The sequence below is a fragment of the Delphinapterus leucas genome, chromosome 12 (assembly GCF_059928025.1).
Source record: "Delphinapterus leucas isolate spDelLeu-1000000601 "Yukka" chromosome 12, BTC_Dleu_Yukka2, whole genome shotgun sequence".
NCBI classification, from domain to species: Eukaryota; Metazoa; Chordata; class Mammalia; order Artiodactyla; family Monodontidae; genus Delphinapterus; species Delphinapterus leucas.
In genome coordinates, this window is record NC_143140.1 from 48,727,443 (window position 1) to 48,748,778 (window position 21,336).

The 21,336-nt window shown below is 36.6% G+C and overlaps 1 protein-coding gene across 8 annotated transcripts in view; it reads right to left on the bottom strand.

Moving 5' to 3' along the window:
- The window catches only part of REV3L (REV3 like, DNA directed polymerase zeta catalytic subunit), a 187,727-nt gene that overhangs the window by 61,714 nt on the left and 104,677 nt on the right, over window positions 1–21,336 (bottom strand). For all 8 annotated transcript variants that reach the window (XM_089921939.1, XM_089921940.1, XM_089921941.1 and 5 more), the window contains 4 exons: window positions 16,851–21,018; window positions 12,621–13,534; window positions 10,723–10,802; window positions 9,268–9,393 (listed from right to left, as the gene is read on the bottom strand). In XM_089921939.1, coding sequence (XP_089778065.1) covers window positions 9,268–9,393; window positions 10,723–10,802; window positions 12,621–13,534; window positions 16,851–21,018 — 5,288 coding nt within the window. The remainder of the gene's footprint in view (window positions 1–9,267; window positions 9,394–10,722; window positions 10,803–12,620; window positions 13,535–16,850; window positions 21,019–21,336) is intronic.

Below are 21,336 nucleotides of genomic sequence, written 5' to 3' on the forward strand. Positions count from 1 at the left end.
GTGGTAATCTTTTTGTCATGATGTCAAATTTTTTACCATGTACATGTATGTAATAGTGCATGCATTCATTAGTAACTTTGTTATTAAGTACTTTTTAAAATATAAGAACATTAATTATGCATGTATAAGGCATATGGAACAATGAAACAAATTTCCAAAAATCCACCACTTTCCTTAAGAAATATATATTGCTGTTTCTATTTTTTTAAAAAACAAGTAATATTAAAAAAAATCAAACCAAGTAAAATGGGGAGCTAATGAAAATAACTTTTACTTTTAAATATATACTCTTTAGGATTTATTCTTTTAAATGATAAGCATGTACAAAAATGTGAAATGGAAAACCTCTCTCCAAACCCAAACAAAACAAAAAAAAAACCCACTTTAATTAGAAAACAATGAACATGTGGAAAGACTATGGAGAAGACTGAAGACAATTTCAGGTCGAAAAGAGTCTTGGAGGTTGACTTATTCATATACCAGGTCAAATTGCCCACTCAAATTTTGCCTTTTTATTCCTTTACATAAAATGCATTAGTGTTCTTAGGGGCATTTTTTTCTAAGCCAACATATGGAATGAAGAGATGGAGAGAGAGATGTACTAAGTGTTATCAGTAAAGACGTGGGTAAGAAAGGGACAAGGGGGGCAGAGTCAAGATGGCATAATAGGAGAACGTGGATTCACATCTCCTCAAAACTAGGGCACCTACCAGACACCAGTGGGGGACTACAGACACCTAGGGGATGGGAGGAACCCCCACCGACTGGGTAGGACGTGGGGCATGGGGGGAGTGAAGGGGGAGGAGAACTGGAGATGGCCCAGGACTGCTGCCCCTGAGGGGCGGCTGGGGAGGGGAAGGAATCCCATGACCGAAGGGGGAAATTGGGGGACCACTGGAAGGGCAGAGGATCAAAAGGGAGCATGGCCAGGCGTCCTCTGCCCACATGGACCCCCAGGAACCTGATGAGATCCCAGGCCTGATCCTCTGCCCACCTAAGTGCCCTCTAGCCGTGCGGGTCCGGAAGGAATGGGAGGAACGAAAGGGGGAGCAAAAGTAAAGGCTGGACCTCTGGGACCGGCTGAGGGGTGGCTGGGGGAGGGCAGGAGTTCCTACACCCAGTGGGACCCACCCATGGTTAGGGGTCCAGCAGCGACGGGGGAGACGGTGCAGGAGTGGTGCGAGGAAATGGAAGGGAACAGGGCCAGCACTTTCCCTGTCTACTTAGGCACCGGGGAACCTGTTGGGCTCCCGGGCCTAATCCTGTGCCCTCCAAGCCTCCCTCCTGCAAAGCGGAGCCCAAGCCCCGCCCCTACACCCCCACCCAGGGCCCCACCTCTACACTCGGAGACCCACCCCAATACGCTGGGCCTAAACCCCACCCACACACCCTCACTCAGGGCCCTACCTCCAAACTCTGGAACTCCACACTCCAGAGGCCCTCCTTTCCACGTGCTGCCTCTCCCCTCTGAGAGGCCCTGCCCCACACTTGAACACACCCCCCCCACCAACCACCTAGGTCCTGCCCCACCCTAAACCCTGCCTCTGCCTAAGTTACACCCCCACCTAAACTCCACCCCCATAGCCAAGGCTTTTTTTTTTTCTTTTCTTTTCTTTTTTCGTCTTTTAGATTGGGGTTCTGTTTTGCTTTGTTGATTCAATGTTGTTGATTCTTTAATATTTTGATTTTTCCTAATCTTTTATTTTTCTAATTTTATTTTATTCTTTATACTTTGTCATTGTTCTCTCCTTTTGGCTTGTTCCCCCCACCCTTTCTTTTTTCTGTTGTGGTTTTATTTTACCTTGTTGCAGTTCTTTCAATTATAGTTTTATTTTTCCTAATGTATTTTCTATCTTTCTAATTTTATTTTTTTATTCTTTGATATTGTACTGCTCCTTTTTCTCTCTCTCTCTCTCTCTTTTTTTTTAACCGTGCCATGAAGCTTGTGAGATCTTGGTTCCCAGGCTGGAGGTTGGGCCCAAGTTCCTGTGGTGGGAACTCCCAGTCCAAACTGCTGGACTAACAGAGAACCTCAGACCCCAGGGAATATCAATCGGAGTGAGGCCTCCCGGAGGTCCTCATCTCAGCACCAAAACCCAACTCTATCTAACTGCCTGCAAACTCCACTGCTGGACGTCTCAGGTCAAACAACCAGTGAGACAGAAATACAGTACCACCCATCAAAAAACAAACCCTACAAAAAAATACATTACAGACGGAGCAAGGTAAAACCCACAAGACCAAATAAATGAAGACGAAATAGGCAACCTACCTGAAAAAGAATTCAGAGTAATGATAGTAAAGATGATCCAAAATCTCGGAAACAGAATGGAGAAAATACAAGAAACATTTAAAAAGGACCTAGAAGAACTAAAGAGCAAACAAAGACTGATGAGCAACACAATTACTGAAATTAAAAATACTGTAAAATGAATCAACAGCAGAATAACTGAGGCAGAAGAATGGATAAGTGACCTGAAAGATAAAATAGTGGAAATAACTACTGAAGAGCAGAATAAAGAAAAAAGAATGAAAAGAATTGAGGACAGTCTCAAAGACCTCTGGGACAAAATTAAATGCACCAACATTCGAATTATAGGGGTCCCAGAAGAAGAAGAGAAAAAGAAAGAGACTGAGAAAATATTTGAAGAGATTATAGTCGAAAACTTCCCTAACATGGGAAAGGAAATAGTCAGTCAAGTCCAGGAAGCGCAGAGAGTCCCATACAGGATAAACCCAAAGAGAAACACGCCAAGACACATATTAATCAAACTCTCAAAAATTAAATACAAAGAAAAAATATTAAAAGCAGCAAGGGAAAAGCAACAAATAACATACAAGGGAATCCCCATAAGGTTAACAGCTGATTTTTCAGCAGAAACACTGCAAGCCAGAAGGGAGTAGCAGGACATATTTAAAGTGATGAAAGGGAAAAACCTACAACCAAGATTACTCTACCCAGCAAGGATCCCATTCAGATTCAATGGAGAAATTAAAACCTTTAAAGATAAAGCAAAAGTTAAGAGAATTCACCACCAAACCAGCTTTACAACAAATGCTAAAGGAACTTCTCTGGGCAGGAAATACAAGACAAGGAAAAGACCTGCAAAAACAAACCCAAAACAATTAAGAAAATGGTAATAGGAACATAAATATCAATAATCACCTTAAATGTAAATGAATTAAATGCTACAACCAAAAGACATAGACTGTCTGACTGGATACAGAAACAAGACCCGTACATATGCTGTCTACAAGAGACCCAATTCAGACCTAGGGACAAATACAGACTGAAAGTGAGGGGATGGAAAAAGGTATTCCATGCAAGTGGAAATCAAAAGAAAGCTGGAGTAGCAATTCTCGTATCAGACAAAATAGACTTTAAAATAAAGACTACTACAAGAGACAAAGAAGGACACTATGTAATGATCAAAGGATCAATACAAGAAGAAAATATAACAATTGTAAATATTTATGCACCCAACATAGGAGCACCTCAGTACACATGGCAATGCTAACAGCCATAAAAGGGGAAATCGACAGTAACACCGAAATAGTAGGGGACTTTAACACCCCGCTTTCACCAACGGACAGATCATCCAAAATGAAAATGAATAAGGAAACACAAGTTTTAAATGACACATTAAGATGGACTCAACTGATATTTATAGGACATTCCATCCAAAAACAACAGAATACACTTTCTTATCAAGTGCTCATGGAACATTCTCCAGGACAGACCATATCTTGGGTCACAAATCAAGCCTAGGTAAATTTAAGAAAACTGAAATTGTATCAAGTGTCTTTTCTGACCACAACGCTATGAGACTAGATATCAGTTACAGGAAAAAAACTGTAAAAAAAATACAAACACATGGAGGCTAAACAATACACTACTAATTAACCAAGAGATCACTGAAGAAATCAAAAAATACGTAGAAACAAATGACAATGAAAGCACAACGAACCAAAACCTATGGGATGAAGTAAAAGCAGTTCTAAGAGGGAAGTTTATAGCATACAATGCTACCTCAAGAAACAAGAAAAATCTCAAATAAACAATCTAAACTTACACCTAGAGGAATTAGGGAAAGAAGAACAAAAAAACCCCAAAGTTAGCAGAAGGAAAGAAATCATAAAGATCAGATCAGAAATAAGAAATAAATGAAAAAGAAATGAAGGAAACAACAGCAAAGATCAATAAAACTAAAAGCTGGTTCTTTGAGAAGATAAAGTTGATAAACCATTAGCCAGACTCATCCAGAAAAAAAGGAAGAAGACTCAGATCAATAGAATTAGAAATGAAAAAGGAGAGGTAACAAATTACACTGCAGAAATACAAAGGATCATGAGAGACTTCTACAAGCAACTATAGGCCAATAAAATGGACAACCTGGAAGAAATGGACAAATTCGTAGAAAAGCACAACCTTCCAAGACTGAACCGGGAAGAAATAGAAAATATTAACAAATGACAAGCACTGAAATTGAAACTGTGATTAAAAATCTTCCAACAGACAAAAGCCCAGGACCAGATAGCTTCACAGGCGAATTCTATCAAACATTTAGAGAAGAGCTAACACCCATCCTTCTCAAACCCTTCCAAAATATAGCAGAGGGAGGAACACTCCCAAACTCATTCTACGAGGCCACCATCACCCTGTTACCAAAACCAGACAAGGATGTCACAAAGAAAGAAAACTATAGGCCAATATCACTGATGAACATAGATGCAAAAATCCTCAACAAAATACTAGCAAACAGAATCCAACAGCACATTAAAAGGATCATACACCATGATCAATGGGGTTTATCCCAGGAATGAAGGATTCTCTAATATATGCAAATCAATCAATGTGATACACCATATTAACAAACTGAAGGAGAAAAACCATATGACCATCTCAATCGATGCAGAAAAAGCTTTTGACAAAATTCAACACCCATTTATGATAAAAACTCTCCAGAAAGTAGGCATAGAGGGAACCTACTGCAACATAATAAAGACCATATATGACAAACCCACAGCCAACATCGTTCTCAATGGTGAAAACCTGAAACCATTTCCTCTAAGATCAGGAACAAGGCAAGGTTGCTCACTCTCATGACTATTATTCAACATAGTTTTGGAAGTTGTAGCCACGGCAATCAGAGAAGAAAAAAAAATAAAAGGAATACAAATTGGAAAAGAAGAAGTAAAACTGTCACTGTTTGCAGATGACATGATACTACACACAGAGAATCCTAAAGATGCTACCAGAAAACTACTAAAGCTAATCAATGAATTTGGTAGAATAGCGGGATACAAAATTAATGCACAGAAATCTCTTTCATTCCTATACACTAATGATGAAAAATCTGAAAGAGAAATTAAGGAAACACTCCCATTTACTGTTGCAACAAAAAGAAAAAAATACCTAGGAATAAACTTACCTAAGGAGACAAAAGACCTGTATGCAGAAAACTATAAGACAATGATGAGAGAAATTAAAGATGATACAAACAGATGGAGAGATATACTGTGTTCCTGGATTGGAAGAATCAACATTGTGAAAATGACTCTACTACCCAAAGCAATCTACAGATTCAGTGCAATCCCTATTAAACTACCACTGGCATTTTTCATAGAACTAGAACAAAAAATTGCACAATTTGTATGGAAACACAAAAGACCCCAAATAGCCAAAGCAATCTTGAGAAAGAAAAACAGAGCTGGAGGAATCAGGCTCCTGGACTTCAGACTATACTACAAAGCTACAGTAATCAAGACAGTATGGTACTGGAACAAAAACAGAAATATAGATCAATGGAACAGGATAGCAAGCCCAGAGATAAACCCACACACATATGATCACCTTTGATAAAGGAGGCAAAAGTATACAATGGAGAAAAGACATCCTCTTCAATAAGTGCTGCTGGGAAAACTGGACAGCTACATGTAAAAGAATGAAATTAGAACACTTCCTAACACTATACACAAAAATAAACTCAAAATGGATTAAAGACCTAAATGTAAGGCCAGACACTATCAAACTCTTAGAGGAAAACACAGGCAGAACACTCTATGACATAAATCACAGCAAGATCCTTTTTGACCCACCTCCTAGAGAAATGGAAATAAAAATAAACAAATGGGACCTAATGAAACTAAAAGCTTTTGCATAGCAAAGGAAACCATAAAAAAGACAACCCTCAGAATGGGAGAAAATATTTGCAAATGAAGCAACTGACAAAGGATTAATCTCCAAAGCATACAAGCAGCTTATGTAGCTCAATATCAAAGAAACAAACAGCCCAATCCAAAAATGGGCAGAAGACCTAAATAGACATTTCTCCAAAGAAGATATACAGGTTGCCAACAAACACATGAAAAGATGCTCAATATCACTAATCATTAGAGAAATGCAAATCAAAACTACAGTGAGGTATCACCACATACAGGTCAGAATGGCCATCATCAAAAATTCTACAAACAATAAATGCTGGACAGGGTGTGGAGAAAAGGGAACCCTCTTGCACTGTTGGTGGGAATGTAAATTGATACAGCCACTATGGAGAACAGTAGAGGTTCCTTAAAAAACTAAAAATAGGGCTTCCCTGGTGGTGCAATGGTTGAGGGTCCGCCTGCCGATGCAGGGGACATGGGTTTGTGCCCCAGTCCGGGAAGATCCCACATGCTGCGGAGCGGCTGGGCCCGTGAGCCATGGCCGCTGAGCCTGCACGTCCGGAGCCTGTGCTCCGCAATGGGAGAGGCCACAACAGTGAGAGGCCTGTGTACCACAAAAAAAAAACAACTAAAAATAACCCTAAAATTAGAACTACCATATGACCCAGCAATCCCACTATTGGGCATATACCCTGAGAAAACCATAATTCAAAAAGAGTCATGTACCACAATGTTCACTGCAGCACTATTTACAACAGCCAGGACATGGAAGCAACCTAAGTGTCCACTGACAGATGAATGGATAAAGAAGATGTGGCACATATATACAATGGAATATTACTCAGCCATAAAAAGAAACGAAACTGAGTTATTTGTAATGAGGTAGATGGACCTAGAGTCTGTCACACAGAGTGAAGTAAGTCAGAAAGAGAAAAACAAATACCGTATGCTAACACATATATATGGAATCTAAAAAAAAAAAAGGTTCTGAAGAACCTAGGGGCAGGGCAAGAATCAAGACACAGATGTAGAGAATGGACTTCAGGACACAAGGAGGGGGAAGTAAGCTGGGGCAAAGTGAGAGAGTAACTAAGACATCTATACACTACCAAATGTAAAATAGATAGCTAGTGGGAAGCAGTTGCATAGCACAGGGAGATTAGCTCTGCTTTGCAACCACCTAGAGGGGTGGGATAAAGAGAGTGGGAGGGAAACGCAAGATGGAGGGGATATGGGGATATACGTATGCATATAGCTGATTCACTTTTTTATACAGCAGAAACTAACACAACATTGTAAAGCAATTATACTCCAATAAAGACGTTGGAAAAAAAAAAAAGAAAGGGCAACGATTGCAAATTTTCTTTTCTGAATTGAGTATTTATACGCAGAAGAGAGAGAGAGATTAGCCCAGGGTAATGGGAAACAGGAAAAAATGCTGTGAGCACAATTTTGTAGAAAACGTAATAGAGTATAGTAGATTTTTTTTTGGTTCAATCCCTATTTGACCACCAGGTGGCTATTTGGAGTGTGCCTTGAGATGAAGGAAGCATGTGATGGGAAGCTATGAGCAACCTGCTGGACCCCCAAAGTGATTTTAACTTCAAGAAGGCCCAGGATTCTGAAGCAGGGTTACGTAGAATAAAATAACAGTACTGGAAGAAAAATATTTTTTTCAAATAATAACAGAAAAATCAAATGTAACAAGTCTTTTTGTTAAGGTCTATCAAATTTGCTTTAATAAATATTTTTTAACAAAGTATTTTAAATTTCGAATTTCGGGTGTGTACTTGATAAGATAAATATTCCTGAGTTTGTTACTTAATTTATCTGGGCTTCAGGGGAGAGTACAAGGCCAGGTATAAAACAGGAACTAAATGAATGCTGTTGAATGAAAAAATGTACAAATAAACAATTAGGGAGTTAGACTATGTTCCAATCTAATTCTCAAAAGTACAATTCTTAGTTCAAATTTAGGGTAAAAATGAGGACAATATTTAAATTTTCCTCTTAGTCTATTCATCCAATTCTTAGAAGACAGAACTGACTTGAGACCAAAAAACCAACAAAAGAATCAAATTCTCTGCTATAAGGGCAAAAACATAAAACGACTGTATAAACCAGCACTGACCAAAAGAAATATCATGAAAGTCACATACATAATTTAAAATTTTCTAGTTGTCACATTAAAAAATGGTAAAAATAGGTTAAATTAATTTTAAAATATTTTCATTTAATCCAATACATCAAAAACTACCCTTTCAACATGTAATCAATATAAAAAATTACTGATAAGGTACTTTATATTCTATTTTCCTATTAAGTCTTTGAAAGCAGTATGCATTTTACATTTATAGCACATCTCAATGAGGTTGCAAAATTTTTAATGGAAACAAATTAGTTAAAATTAAACGAAATTTAAAATTCCATTCCTAGATGTATAAGCCAAATTTAAAATTCTCAATAGCCACATAGCTAGTGGCTACCATACTGACAGGACAGGTATAAACAACTAAAATATATTCTAATTTTCACCTCATTGCCAGTCACATATGTTACTGTTGTGTTTTCTTTAATACACATAAATTTACAGTGAACCATTCATACATATTCTCCAGTGAGAATGTGCATTTTTACAAGATAGCTTCCGAGTCTTTGCATACAGTCTGTGCTGTGAAGGTAACTGGGTTATAAAGATTATGTGAACAAATGAACTGTGGCAAGCACTAATCCACTGAGCCAACCAAATAGAAAACACAAGTAGACATCACATTTGGGATGGGATATAATATAATCCCAGAGTAACATACAGAGTTTCCAATAGCTAAAAAACCTTTTCTAATTTTAGCTTCTTTTTAAATTTCAGGTATAAGCTTTGTGAAAACTGTGAAACCACAAAGCAGTCTCAATAACTGATGACTAGTTTTAAAGTTTCTCTGTTTTATATAAATATATAAAATAGAAAGGATAATAAGAACAAAATAAAGATTAACAGGTATAGAATTCAGTGTATTCCTCTGTCAGTAAAAAAATTTCTATACTTGTACCACAGAATAAAACGTAAGAGTTAAAGTGCATGTGTCCTTACTGTTACCGTTTTACCTCATGTAAAGCTTTTGCCTCCTGTAAGTTTTGTATGCTGACTTTGAAACCATAAGTATTGTTTAAAGATGGTCCATCAATCTGGGAAGTGTCTTTCTTTGGAGTATTTACTGCTGCACATTGATTCTATTAAAAAAAACACAGAGCCAGAAAAAGATAAATAAGCAATTATTTCCTTTCTTTTGATTACTTATTTCTGCTTAGACAACATACTTTATGTACTTAGTAATACACAATAAACTAGCATCATCTCTTTAGATCCAAGAAGAAACTTAAGTATTTTATTAGCATTTTTTTTCAGGCTAGTAATTCAAGATGCTAGAACTGTATATATGTAGAAATATCTGATATAATCTGTAAGCCAACCATAAACTGATTTTTGAGTTTACAAACCCAAAATATTGAAAATAATAGTCTTGTAGAGAGTTGACATTTTACCACAAGGACATTTATCTTTGACCTTTCTTGGAAGTATGACAAGCAAGCAAGCAAGCAAGCAATGTATTTGCAACTAGTTTGGCTAAAGTTTAAAGAAGATTTGAAATTGTGGGGTTTTATTTTACCCTAATACAACATGTATCTGAAAGATAAACTAAAGCGTAAATAATTTTCAAGGGGTTAGAAAGAATAGAATCTATTTTTTTAAAAAATATTTTTTTCTGATTTCCACATCCATTAACGATTTTCCCCAAAGTGTTGATTTATGTTCACAATACACTCGTACTTGTTTTTAATATATATGACTCGTAATTCAATAATACTGATTTAAAAATGAAAGTTTTAAAAAGCATTTGTAATCTCAAAATAAAAATACTAAAATATATTTTAAGTAGTTAATGATATTTATGAGAAGTGACCAATACAGAAGTGATCACTATCATATATTTCTAAGGATACATGTCTAATGTATACTTTTTTCACATAACCATATATTTCCAGGTTAAGTATTACCACAATTTTTAGTATTTGAATAAAGACATTTATGATTTTTCAGAGTTTCAGTAGTAAATAATGTTGCTTTCCTTTGCTACTTAGTAAAATGAACTGAAAAATCAATAATGTTATATTTGAGAAAAAAGTAATAAACCAAGAAAAAGGATATATTTTTGGTGGGATCAAAAATCACTTACTTGAGCTCTGCTGTCATTGGATTGTTCTGATTTTGCCAGTAATCAGTTAATGTATTTGTATCCTCATAATCCACATTTTGGCTATCATATTCACTTTCTCTGTAATATTTGTATTTACATATAAGAATCTTTTAGATCCCAACAACAAAAAAAACTTTAAAAAAAATTAGGCAATTTCTTGTTGTCTCAAAGATATGTAAATAAAATGATGCAAAAATATAATAAATTAAAAAATCGAGACACAAAGTTATCAATTATCTAGCTGAAATCTAAGAATAAGAATGGATCTTATCCACTGATCTTTAAATATGTTTAGCATAGTTACCTTTGCTTGTTTTAAGAGTACTCTTCTAAAAGCGTCAGTGTTACTTCCTTTCTTATGACTCAACTTCTGGGTTTTGGGTTCTGTAGAAAGAAATTTTATATTTAACATGCATATCAAAATTGCCTGCTTCTGTGGGGTTTTTTTGTTTGTTTTCTTGTTGTTGTTGTTGTTTTTCCAAACTCTTAGGTACCGTTCATGAGTACTGTCCTATAAATTCCTCACAAAGACCTCATAATTTAAAAATGAAACTAATTCAAACCTGGGTTCCCCACACTAACTTTTAAAATTTGTATTAAATAATAACATTTAGATTTTAATTATTGATTTTTATACCTAAGTTATTATCCTAGGGAATCACTTAATCCATTTATTCACTGATTTATCAAGTATTTATGATGATGAGGAAAAGACAGTACCCTTGTGGGGTCTAGAGAGAAAATCAGACATTCATCAAATATCAATACACACAGAAAAATAAAATTATAACTGGGGTAAGTACAACAAAGGGGAATATAATTGGTAATTTTTAGCCAGGGAGATTAGGAAGGCTTTTTTGAGCTAAAATCGTAAGAAAGAGTAGGAATTAACTAGGAACAGAGTGTGGATTTTCCCTGATTACTGAGCAAAAAAACCTGGAGACTGGTTAAGGGTGAATAAGAAAGCTAGGGTAGAAGCCCAGGTGAGAGACGAGGGCTTGGTAGTGGCAGAGACAGAGGTAGAGAGATCTGGGTAATTTAGGAAACAAAGAAGTGTGGAAACCACAGGATGGGCAGTGAGGCAATCAGGTGAGTATTATAAATAAATCCCTTGTTTCTGACCTGTGTAACTCAGTGACAGAGAAATGGTGGTACTATTCATTGAAATAAGGAAAAATGAAAGGGGACCAATGGTTTTCAATGTGCGGGCATGTATGTGTATGCATAAAGTGTGCTATGTGGTTGGTGGTGAATGAATGCAGTGAGGTCACAAATTAAGTTAAAAAAATACTGACCTTGTGGTGGCTTTGAGCATTCAAGTAGAAATGGCAAAGGCAGCTGGATATAGTGTTCTGGAGTTTAAAAGAGGGTTCTGAACTGGAAATTTAAATTTGTGTTATCTATAGTAATCCTGTGGGCAGGAATTAGGTCATACAGGGAAAGAACATAGAGAGAGAAAGCTTAAGGCTAAGCCTTAATAAACTCCAATATTCAGATAATAACTGAGAATGTGAGATGAGCTTCAAAGGAAAGCAAGTAGGAAGAAACAGAGGAGCAGGGGAAAAGCTAAGGGGAGAAGAAGCTCAAAGAAGGAAGGTGTGGTCAGCAAGACAATGGCTGCTTAGAGGGCATGTGATAGGAAGACTGAAAAACATCCATTAGCTTTAGCTACCTGAAGGTTATAAAGAATCTTTACAAGAGCCATACTGGCGGGATGATGGGGGCACAATGCAGTTTGGAGGGGGTTGAGAAATGAGTAGAAGGTAAAGAAATAGAGTTGTCAAATTGGAGAAATCTTTTAAGAAATTTGGCTTTAAAGGAGAGAAGCAGAGAAAAAAGACCAGAAGCCGGCAGATGTAAGGTCAAGGCAGGTGTTTGGGTTTTTTTCTATTTCAAAGGGTGGGAGAGATTTGGGTATATACCAAAGCCAATGGGAAAAATCAAGTTGAGAAGAAGGTAAGGTTTCTGAGAGGGCTCCTATATTTTACCGAGAAGGCAAGAAGACAGGATGGAAGTAGATGTATGTATATTTCACAGCAGAAAGATAAAGAAGTTTCCAGGTGATGATGTCCTTCCAAGACATGATAAAATAACAATAATCTCTCATTACCTGAGCTAAAATTTCATTTAAAAAGCTCTGATTTTCATTACATAGTCTATTGAAAAGCTTTATGGAGGCTTTCTGTTACTTGTAAAACTTACCTGTTGACAAAGGGCTAAGGCCAGTTGCCTCAGGAAGCCTTTCCACAAGTTTTCTCTGTATGATTGGTGTACTATGAAGGCAAAGTGACTCACATATCCCAGTTCTTGTCCTAACATTAATTGGGGATACCACTAGAGGTTCCTGAGGCTCACTGCAGGGGCTTTTCTGTATACCATCTTTTACAGGCTTTAAGAAGTCCTCAATAGTCAGAGAATGTATGTCCTCTACTAGTGATGAGGGTCTGTCACCTCCATTTAATGTTTTGGAATCTGGTGATGTTGCTTCTTGCCAAGGGGGAATCACTGGAGAATCAGGGGAGCTATAACCAACACAATAGTCATCATCATCATCCTCTTCTTTCTCAGCATCATCTGCAGAAGCAACTGGTGGCAGCGTCTGACTTTCACTTGCAGTTCGACTGCATTCTGTGGTTGGTGCTTGTAAAGCAATCTGAGAATTATCAACATCTTCCTTGATATGTGCTGTAGTGGGGAGTATGTGTGCAGTTGTATCCATTTTTGGAGGCACTACAGGTTTGTCATCTGGATTAACTGAGGAGCTGAAGTTGTCATCAGATTTTACAACTCCAGTTAGCTCCTTTTTAGACAGTTTCTTGGAACGTTCATATTCTTCTTTGGCTTGAAGCCATGCTTGAACCAGTTGTCGACTTGGGGCACATTTGCAAGGCATAATCACAATTTTTTTATCTTCAACCATTTTATGGCTATTACTTGACCCTTTATTGACAATTGGTTGGCCATTGTGAGGGGGTGACCCAGGTCTTGGATTTTGAGTCATTGCTGAGAATGCTGTTTTCCATAGACGAAGTCCTTCCAAGGAAAAGTCTCCCTCAAACTCAGCCAGATCATTTGGAAGTCGTGTTTCTACTATGAGAAGCCGTCCACCGATCTCCCTATAAACAATATATTTTAGAACAACTGTTTTGCCTCAAAGAGCAATTACCAAAATATTTAGCTCCTTAACCTAGATATTTTTAAAAGTTCCTTTTGGAGTCTTAAAAATGCCACCTTTCTTCCCTTTCCACACCCTACCCACCCCCTCCAACACACACATTTTATGCAGGTACACTCTATCTTTAGTCTCAATATGCTTTTCCTCACAGGTATATGACTACTAAATTAACTTCCTTCAGAAGGTATCCTCAATACCGGGGAAAGAAGGTATTTGTTTTTGTCTGAAGTGTCCAATGAAGCCTTCTTTTCTTCAAGGAGATGGTACAAATTCATCAGAGTCCTTTCCTCTACTGATCTTAAATAATTTTCCACTGTCACCACATTAGGATAAAAACAATGGAAGAGTTTATCATCTGAGACTATATCCCTGGATTTTATCTATAGCCTCTTTCTACATTCTCTACTCTCTGTACATAGTAGTTCAGCAAAGCCAGTCAGTTCAAACAAATCTTTGTACCCTATCAAATTCCCTTAAATATTACAAAAAATTATATACAGTTGAGGTAAACTACCATAATTCTTTCTTCCCTTTACATGACAAGGTTTAATACTAACATAAGAACTTAGGAGTTGGCAGAGCCCACATAATTTAAGTGCTACTAATGTATGTGTATGTGAGGAATCACTAATTAAAAGGTAACATGGTCTAGTTTCCAACAGTTATTATAAATATTAAGCTAAACCTCTCTCCTTCTCTAACATATCCATTGGTACTATTTCTGCCTTCTGCAGCAACATAAAATAACTCTACTTTTTCTTCTTCATGGTATCTCTTTCATGGATATGAAGATAGTCTTAGTTTCTTCAGTTACTTCTCATAGGGCATGATTTCCCAAATGACCTGGTCATTCTCTAGATAAAACTCAATGAACTGAATTCTTGTTTTCTGATTGAAGCTGAAGGAGCAGCACCAGAGTTACCACATTTCCTTTTCCCCTTTACATGGAAAGATTTTGGCCCCTACTATTTAACTCCATAATCAGGATCTAACACCTTCCCAACACCCACCTTGCAGCTTTATGAAAAATTAGAAGCAGGATTATTGCTATTGAAGGAAATGAGTACACGTCATGTGACTATACCCAATTCTAATATTAATAATACAGAGATCATAATGAAGTAAAAAATAGCAAAAATTGCTGAGGTGTGGTAAGTTCAGTTTCTTGAATACTGTCAGCAGCATGCTAATTGCTACAGCTCATGTTGTAATTAATATATATGAAGAGCCTTAAATTTTTCAGTAATCCTACTTCGAGAGCTGTAAGTAAAAATTCCAAAATAGAAGAAATGCTTTATGAAGATGATACTAATCACATAATTATGTATAGTAGCAAAACAGAGAGCAACCTTTCTGTCCAGTAATAATCACATGATAGAGTATTATGCAGCCATTAAAATGATGCTTCAACAGACTCAAATTTAGAAAATGTTTACATTATAATGGTAAGTGAATCAATTTCAATGCAATATTGTGACTACAGTAAGAACATTTCATAAAACAAAATAAAAGCTATACTTTAAAAAAGTAAGAAAATACATTAAAATATTAATAGTGGTTGTTACTAGGTAGAGAAATGGTATAATTTTTATTTCTTCTTTTATACTTCCTAAATTTTCTACAGTGAATACACAGTTTTTAATTTAAAAAAAAGATTGTTTTTCAAATATCAGGACTATCATCCTTTTATTTCAGCTGCAAAACAAGTGTCAAAGTTGGACAACAACTAATAGCAACACAGAGTAAATGACTAGCTCATGATAAATTAACTGGGAATTAAAAAGATGTGTAAGGCTGAGGAAGAAAATATAGATCAATGAAAAAATATACCATAATCATTACTGGTGAAGTCAAAGCCTCCAAAATAATGGAAACTAATGTCTAAGGATTATATATTCATACATTCTGGTAGTGAAATAAAAAGAAAGTTCCATTCATGTTAAAAGGCCACATGTGGGTACTGGGCAAAACAAAACAGCAAAACTATGTTTTAGGAAGTATGGGGGTAAGGTAGGGGGAGGTATTTTCTGCCCTTTACTTCAAGTCCTCAGAGGAAGGAACTTCTTCTACTCTATATTTCTGATGACTTTTTCTCACCCCTTTCTTAAATGGACTCCTGCAGAAATTACTGCCAATCTTCGGGTAAAAAGCCCAGCACTCACTGTCTCTTTCACTAGGGTCAGGAGCATGGTGGTGCTCAAGGTCAGTGCATACATGCAGGGTGGCCTCTTGCCTTAGTTGGCACTTCATATCTCTTTCCATCATTTAGACTAAGCAGGGTCTGCCTCAGCAGTCCTAGCCATTCTTCTCTGCTTCTGACTGGATGTCTGAAATGAACTGCCTCTCTCTGCAACTGATTAGGAAAAGGGATCAAAGACACGGGGGCAGGACCAAAAGCCATCACTTAAACTTCCTGGATTAAGCCATGTTCCCCAACTGAGCTCTTATCAGATATGTTCTATATCTTGATGAAGCAGGCAGGACAGGATACCTACTTAAATACTGGTTTACAAATAGGCCAGTGCTGTTATTCCTTCAGATTTTGCTATTGGCCGTGTGTGTGTGTGTGTGTGTGTGTGTGTGTGTGTGTGTGTGTGTGTGTGTGTGTGTGCATCTGTCTCTCTGTTTACCACTTCTCTGAAAAGATTCTTGAAAGAAGAGATAAGGGGAACCAAAATCCATATTGCACCCCTAATAACTATACAAACTAACAATAGTAACAATATGATTGAAGATGTTGGCAACATGAAAAGAGAGTGGTATGTAATAGAAACAACTTAAAATAATCTTCATTTAGAGATATATCGTAAGAGTATTTAAAACATATGTATGCTTATTTTCAAACACTTTTTAAAAATGAAGCTTTTAAAATTATGAAAGTTTACCATTTTAGAAATAAATACCATCTTTAAAATGATAATTATAATACTTTTATAAGTATTATGAATTAAGTATTATGACATCCTTCTTAATTTGGCATCATGTCATAGTGAGCCTGTAATCCTTAATGTTGACGCAGTGCAAAATAATAGTAGATCCAAGACCAACACTGATCAACTTAAATAAATTTCTCTAGGTGCAACTGTCCAGCTAGTTAGTGAATTTTCTTAATATGTCCATAATTATAAATTGTTTTCACAATGATATACTTACAAATACAATATCACAGCCAAAAAAGTAGTAGTCAGGTACCAAATGTTGTTACATACATTATAATTATTCAGAGCAACCCAAGGGGAAAAAATAATTCTGATTACCTGGGCTTTTCTGGTACATCAGAAGGATTACTGCAAAATGGTTCCTGGTAAATAGTTTCTGAAAGGTCATGATCCAACAAAGTTGCCATAATTTCTTCCCTGCTTGGTGGGGACATAAGTGGTTTCAGAATGTGAGCAGTTCGAGGGGTGAAACTGCCATTTTTAGATTGTGAGGGAGAGCTGGTAGACCTTGGTGAACTATCAGGAGTTGGTGTCAACATATCATTGTTTCTTGAAACATACAATTCCAAATCTTCAGAGGCTGCATCTACAAGTTCACCATCAGGGGAAGATAGTATTGTAGTAAAAGAGGTATTGACTGCATCAAGAGACTGTCCCATTTCTTTTCTGGTATGACTTTGAATCCAGTCTGAATTGCCTGGCTGTGAGAGGCTAAGAAACACTTCTTTGCTTACTGAACTCCTATTCAATCTAGATTTTTCATTTAGACAATCCTCTGACTGCTGGACACAGAAAGACTCCATTATTGAATTAGGCCGAGTTGTTAGAGGATGAAAGGTATTTTTCCACTGATTGTGGCGATGATTCTCATTGCTATCTATGGATGATTTCTCAAATAATTCAGGACTTAGAGTACCAGATCTAATCCATGAGGTTGAGTCTGAGGCATGATGTTTGTCTTCATCACACTTCTGGTTATCATGACTTAAAAATTCAGTTTTTTCTACAGTTTGTCCTGGGAAAAGATCCTGAACTGCATCACTCAGGAACTTTTGAGGCAAATTCTGATCAGCTGGGACAAACTGACTTCCAGAATAAAAGCTACAAAATCCAGTTTGACCTATTGTATTAATATCAAAATTATAATTATGTTCAGGAGACAAGCTATCTTCAAGTGAATAACAACTTTCAAATCCTGGATCTGAAAAAAAGATGGGGCTATCATCCGATAGGGAGTTATCCAACTGGCCAGAGGTTGGTAAATTCAGAGAGTCTACTTTAAGAAGTTTGGGAATTTTTTCTTTAGGTTTTGTACTTCTGGGAGTTCGAGGTTTTCTTGGAGATGTTACTGATCGTGTTCGTTTAATTGATTTGTTATGCTCAAGGGAATGAGAGATATTTTTGTTTGGTTGCTGTTTATTAGATAATGGGTCTTGCATACTATTTGCATTCTGTGCTTTCTGCTGTCTTTTCTGTAACAATTCTTTTAGAACTGCCAGTCCAGACTGTCCTTCACCAAACGTTGAAGGTGTTGACACATTTCGATTTCTACACTGAGAAAGTGCTTTGGTTTGTGAAACTGCTTCTGACAATGACCTTTGCTTTACCCTTTCAGGTTTAAAATTTGACATATCTAAAATAAATCCCCTTTGTTTTTGCTCCCATGTTATTTGTTTGATTGGGCTTCTCAAGGAAGTTACAAAGCAATTATTAGGCATCTGACTTTCCTCTGAAGCTGCTTTACCTGGAGAAAAAATTTCACTGTGCTTTGACTGTTCTGCCATGCACACAATCTGCTGCTGACTGTCTTTGCAATGCAAAAAATTAGGGGCATATGTCTGGTCTGGCTTTGATTCTACGGAATTACGATATTCGTTTAACTTTCCAAGAGATGACAAATAGTTTTTTTGTACATTTGCATTCTCTTCTATCTTTGGAGACATGACACCAGAAGACATCTGTGTATTCTGTGCTACCTGAGACAAATGGTTTGAAAGGTCAAATATATTTTTTTGAATCAAGGTTGATTCTTTTAGAGTAAACATAGCATTTTGATTATGAGACCGCTGAACATTAATTTTTGAGATTCCAGGTCCCAAAGAACTACAAACAACTGATGAATGCAAATCATCTTGTGGACTGGGGAATGCTTGCAAATCTACAGGCTTCTTGCTTTCTAGGAAAGAAGAAAAGCAGCCAGATAAATTCTGTTGTGCATGAATTCCAGTGGGGAGGGGAGCAGAAAGGGGATGATCTATAGCAGAGCCCATTAGTGACACATCTTTCTGATTAAAAAGTAGTTGAGAGCCTCCAGAACTATTTGAGGTCTCAGACACATTCTGATGTTTCAGCACGAACTTAACTTCAGCACCAGCTTGAGATTTTAGTTTTTCATCTTTTAGTGTTATGTGCTTTCTTGGTGTAGTTTTCTCGTTTACTTTTTGTTTCTGTTTTGCTCTTGGTTTCTTTTTTCCATCATCTACTAGTTTATTTGTCTGATTTCGTTTGTTCCTTTTCTTAGTAACTACAGAGGGATTAACAAGCTTTGTTTTTGATTTCTTAACCTGCGTTCTTGCTCGACTATTTTTTCCTATACGGGAATTAACAGTCTTGCTATTATATGCATTAGGACCCTTAAAAAGCATTGCTTCTTTATTGGCAGCAGCCATAATTTCTTCAGCTCTTGGATCTGTGGGAGACCAGCAGCGAGGTGGAGAAGAGTTTATGGGACTTGTGCTTCTCTCAGAAAGAAAACCTAGTTTAGACATAACATCACTATAATTTAAGTCACAGTCTTCGGTTTCAGCATTATAAGATGGTGAGGGAGGAGAAAGAATAGCATGTGACCGTTTTTTCCTGAAAGACAAAGTTCTTTTAATATTTTCACTGTTTGTCCTTTGTTGCTTACCAGTTTTTTTCTTAGCAGACTTATGTTTTGATTTTCTTCTGTGACTTTTCTTTGGTGTTAGTGGATAAATAGGATATTTGGTTGCAGGGGAGTCAGGAACTTTTGGCCAAAAATCCTTCAAAGGTGCAAGCTTTTTATACAGTTCCATTTTTTCTTCTGTTAATATTACTTGTTTTTCTTTAGAGTCTATTTTTCCCAGCTTTACAAGCATATTTTTCCTCCCTCTAAATCTATTAATGATAATATACTTTATGATGACAGGGGGCAGCTTTTTAGACATTTTTCTGCGTTTTCGAGATTTGAGAGTTCCATCTAAACTTTCACCAATTTCCATGGGATGAGGTAGGCTAATTTTTGAGTTGTGTGTTATAAAACTTGACTCACTATCTTCATTCTCATAATTTACCTTGCGTTTGGCTCTAAGCGTGTATTTATTTCCATACAATCCAAAGGACTGCTCAGTTTCTAAGGCTCCTTCTCCAAAGTGACAGTCTACAAAACTGTCTGTAGATGTTTTATTTTCAAAAGCTCCACGGCTGGCCTTAATTAAATCACTGGCCAATACGTTATCCTTCTCAGAATTACTATCACAAGGATTATTTTGTATACAATTATCTTTTGAGGATCCAGTCTCAGTAGTTCCGGCAGAATTCTCTCGATGACCTACAAGCTTCTTTTTATTCATTTTTAACCGGGACTGTTTATTGCTAGGATGTAGTTTATATGTGACAGGAGAGAGTTTTTGTGGCCTACTGAGACAATTAGAAAGAACAACACTGGGAAAAAACATATAATGTGCTGCTTGCTGGCTGAGGCTTGGTTTTTCTGGTTTATGTTCTTGAAATTCTTCATATCTAATTTTAAGTTTATTTAGTCCACTTTCATCAGCAATGCTATCAAGAGAATGCACCATAGTTCTATTCTCCCCTGAGCATGATAGCAATTCACAATTTTCAGTTAGTGATGAAGGGAATAAACTATTCAGAGCTGTGCTGTTTCCTTTTTCATTTCCTTCAGAGGATAATTTACTTTTTGAATGATTTAAGTCAGAAAAGTTGAAAGAATTTTTGCCCAATGTATTTTCGTTAGTGTGACGGTTCATATGTATAAAAGGGGCATCCTTATCAATTTTTCTAATGTTTGTATACTTTCTACTTGGTACTTGTCTTGTAACAGATGGAATATCTTCTTCATAATCAAAAATACTACTTTCACAGGAAGATACTGGGAGGACATCTTTCTTACTACTCTCTTTATGAGAGTTTTCTGAATGGACAGTACTGCTTAAAGACCCAGGGTATTTCATAGAGTAAGTGCTTTCATTTGCAAAAGAAGCAACTGAATGATCTAGACTTTTCTCTAGGTTGTTTGGCTGTGAAAGGTCTTCAATTAAATCTTCCTTGTTCAAAACATGGGAAGAAAGGGCACTTGTGTGTTTACACTGAAAGGTAATCTTAGCGGAAGATGGGGGTTCTAATGTAGCAGCATCTTTGTGAAAGATGGAAGGTTTTACTGATAGCTTGCTTGTTGCAATCACAGAAGAGTGGGTTCTAGAATTTTCATTGTTCAGTGGATTGTCTGAAATGGGGGAAAAAAGAATTTACTTCAATTCCACCCTTTAAATTTTTTAAATATTTTCCCATACCATGATACTATCACCATGAAAGAAATTATATGAAATTAAATTCGTATGTTTAAAACAGTTATCTCAACAAAAAGGTCATTCCTATCATTAGGATAATACCATAATCTAAAAAATCAAGAGTCAGTTACATTTGATTAGTAGTCATTATTTTAAATACATATTTCTTTGATCAGAAATAGATGATATCAATATTCATGTCTTTTGGGAGAATAAGGGAAAAAATACTGTCACCTTCAAAATTTTCCATAAAG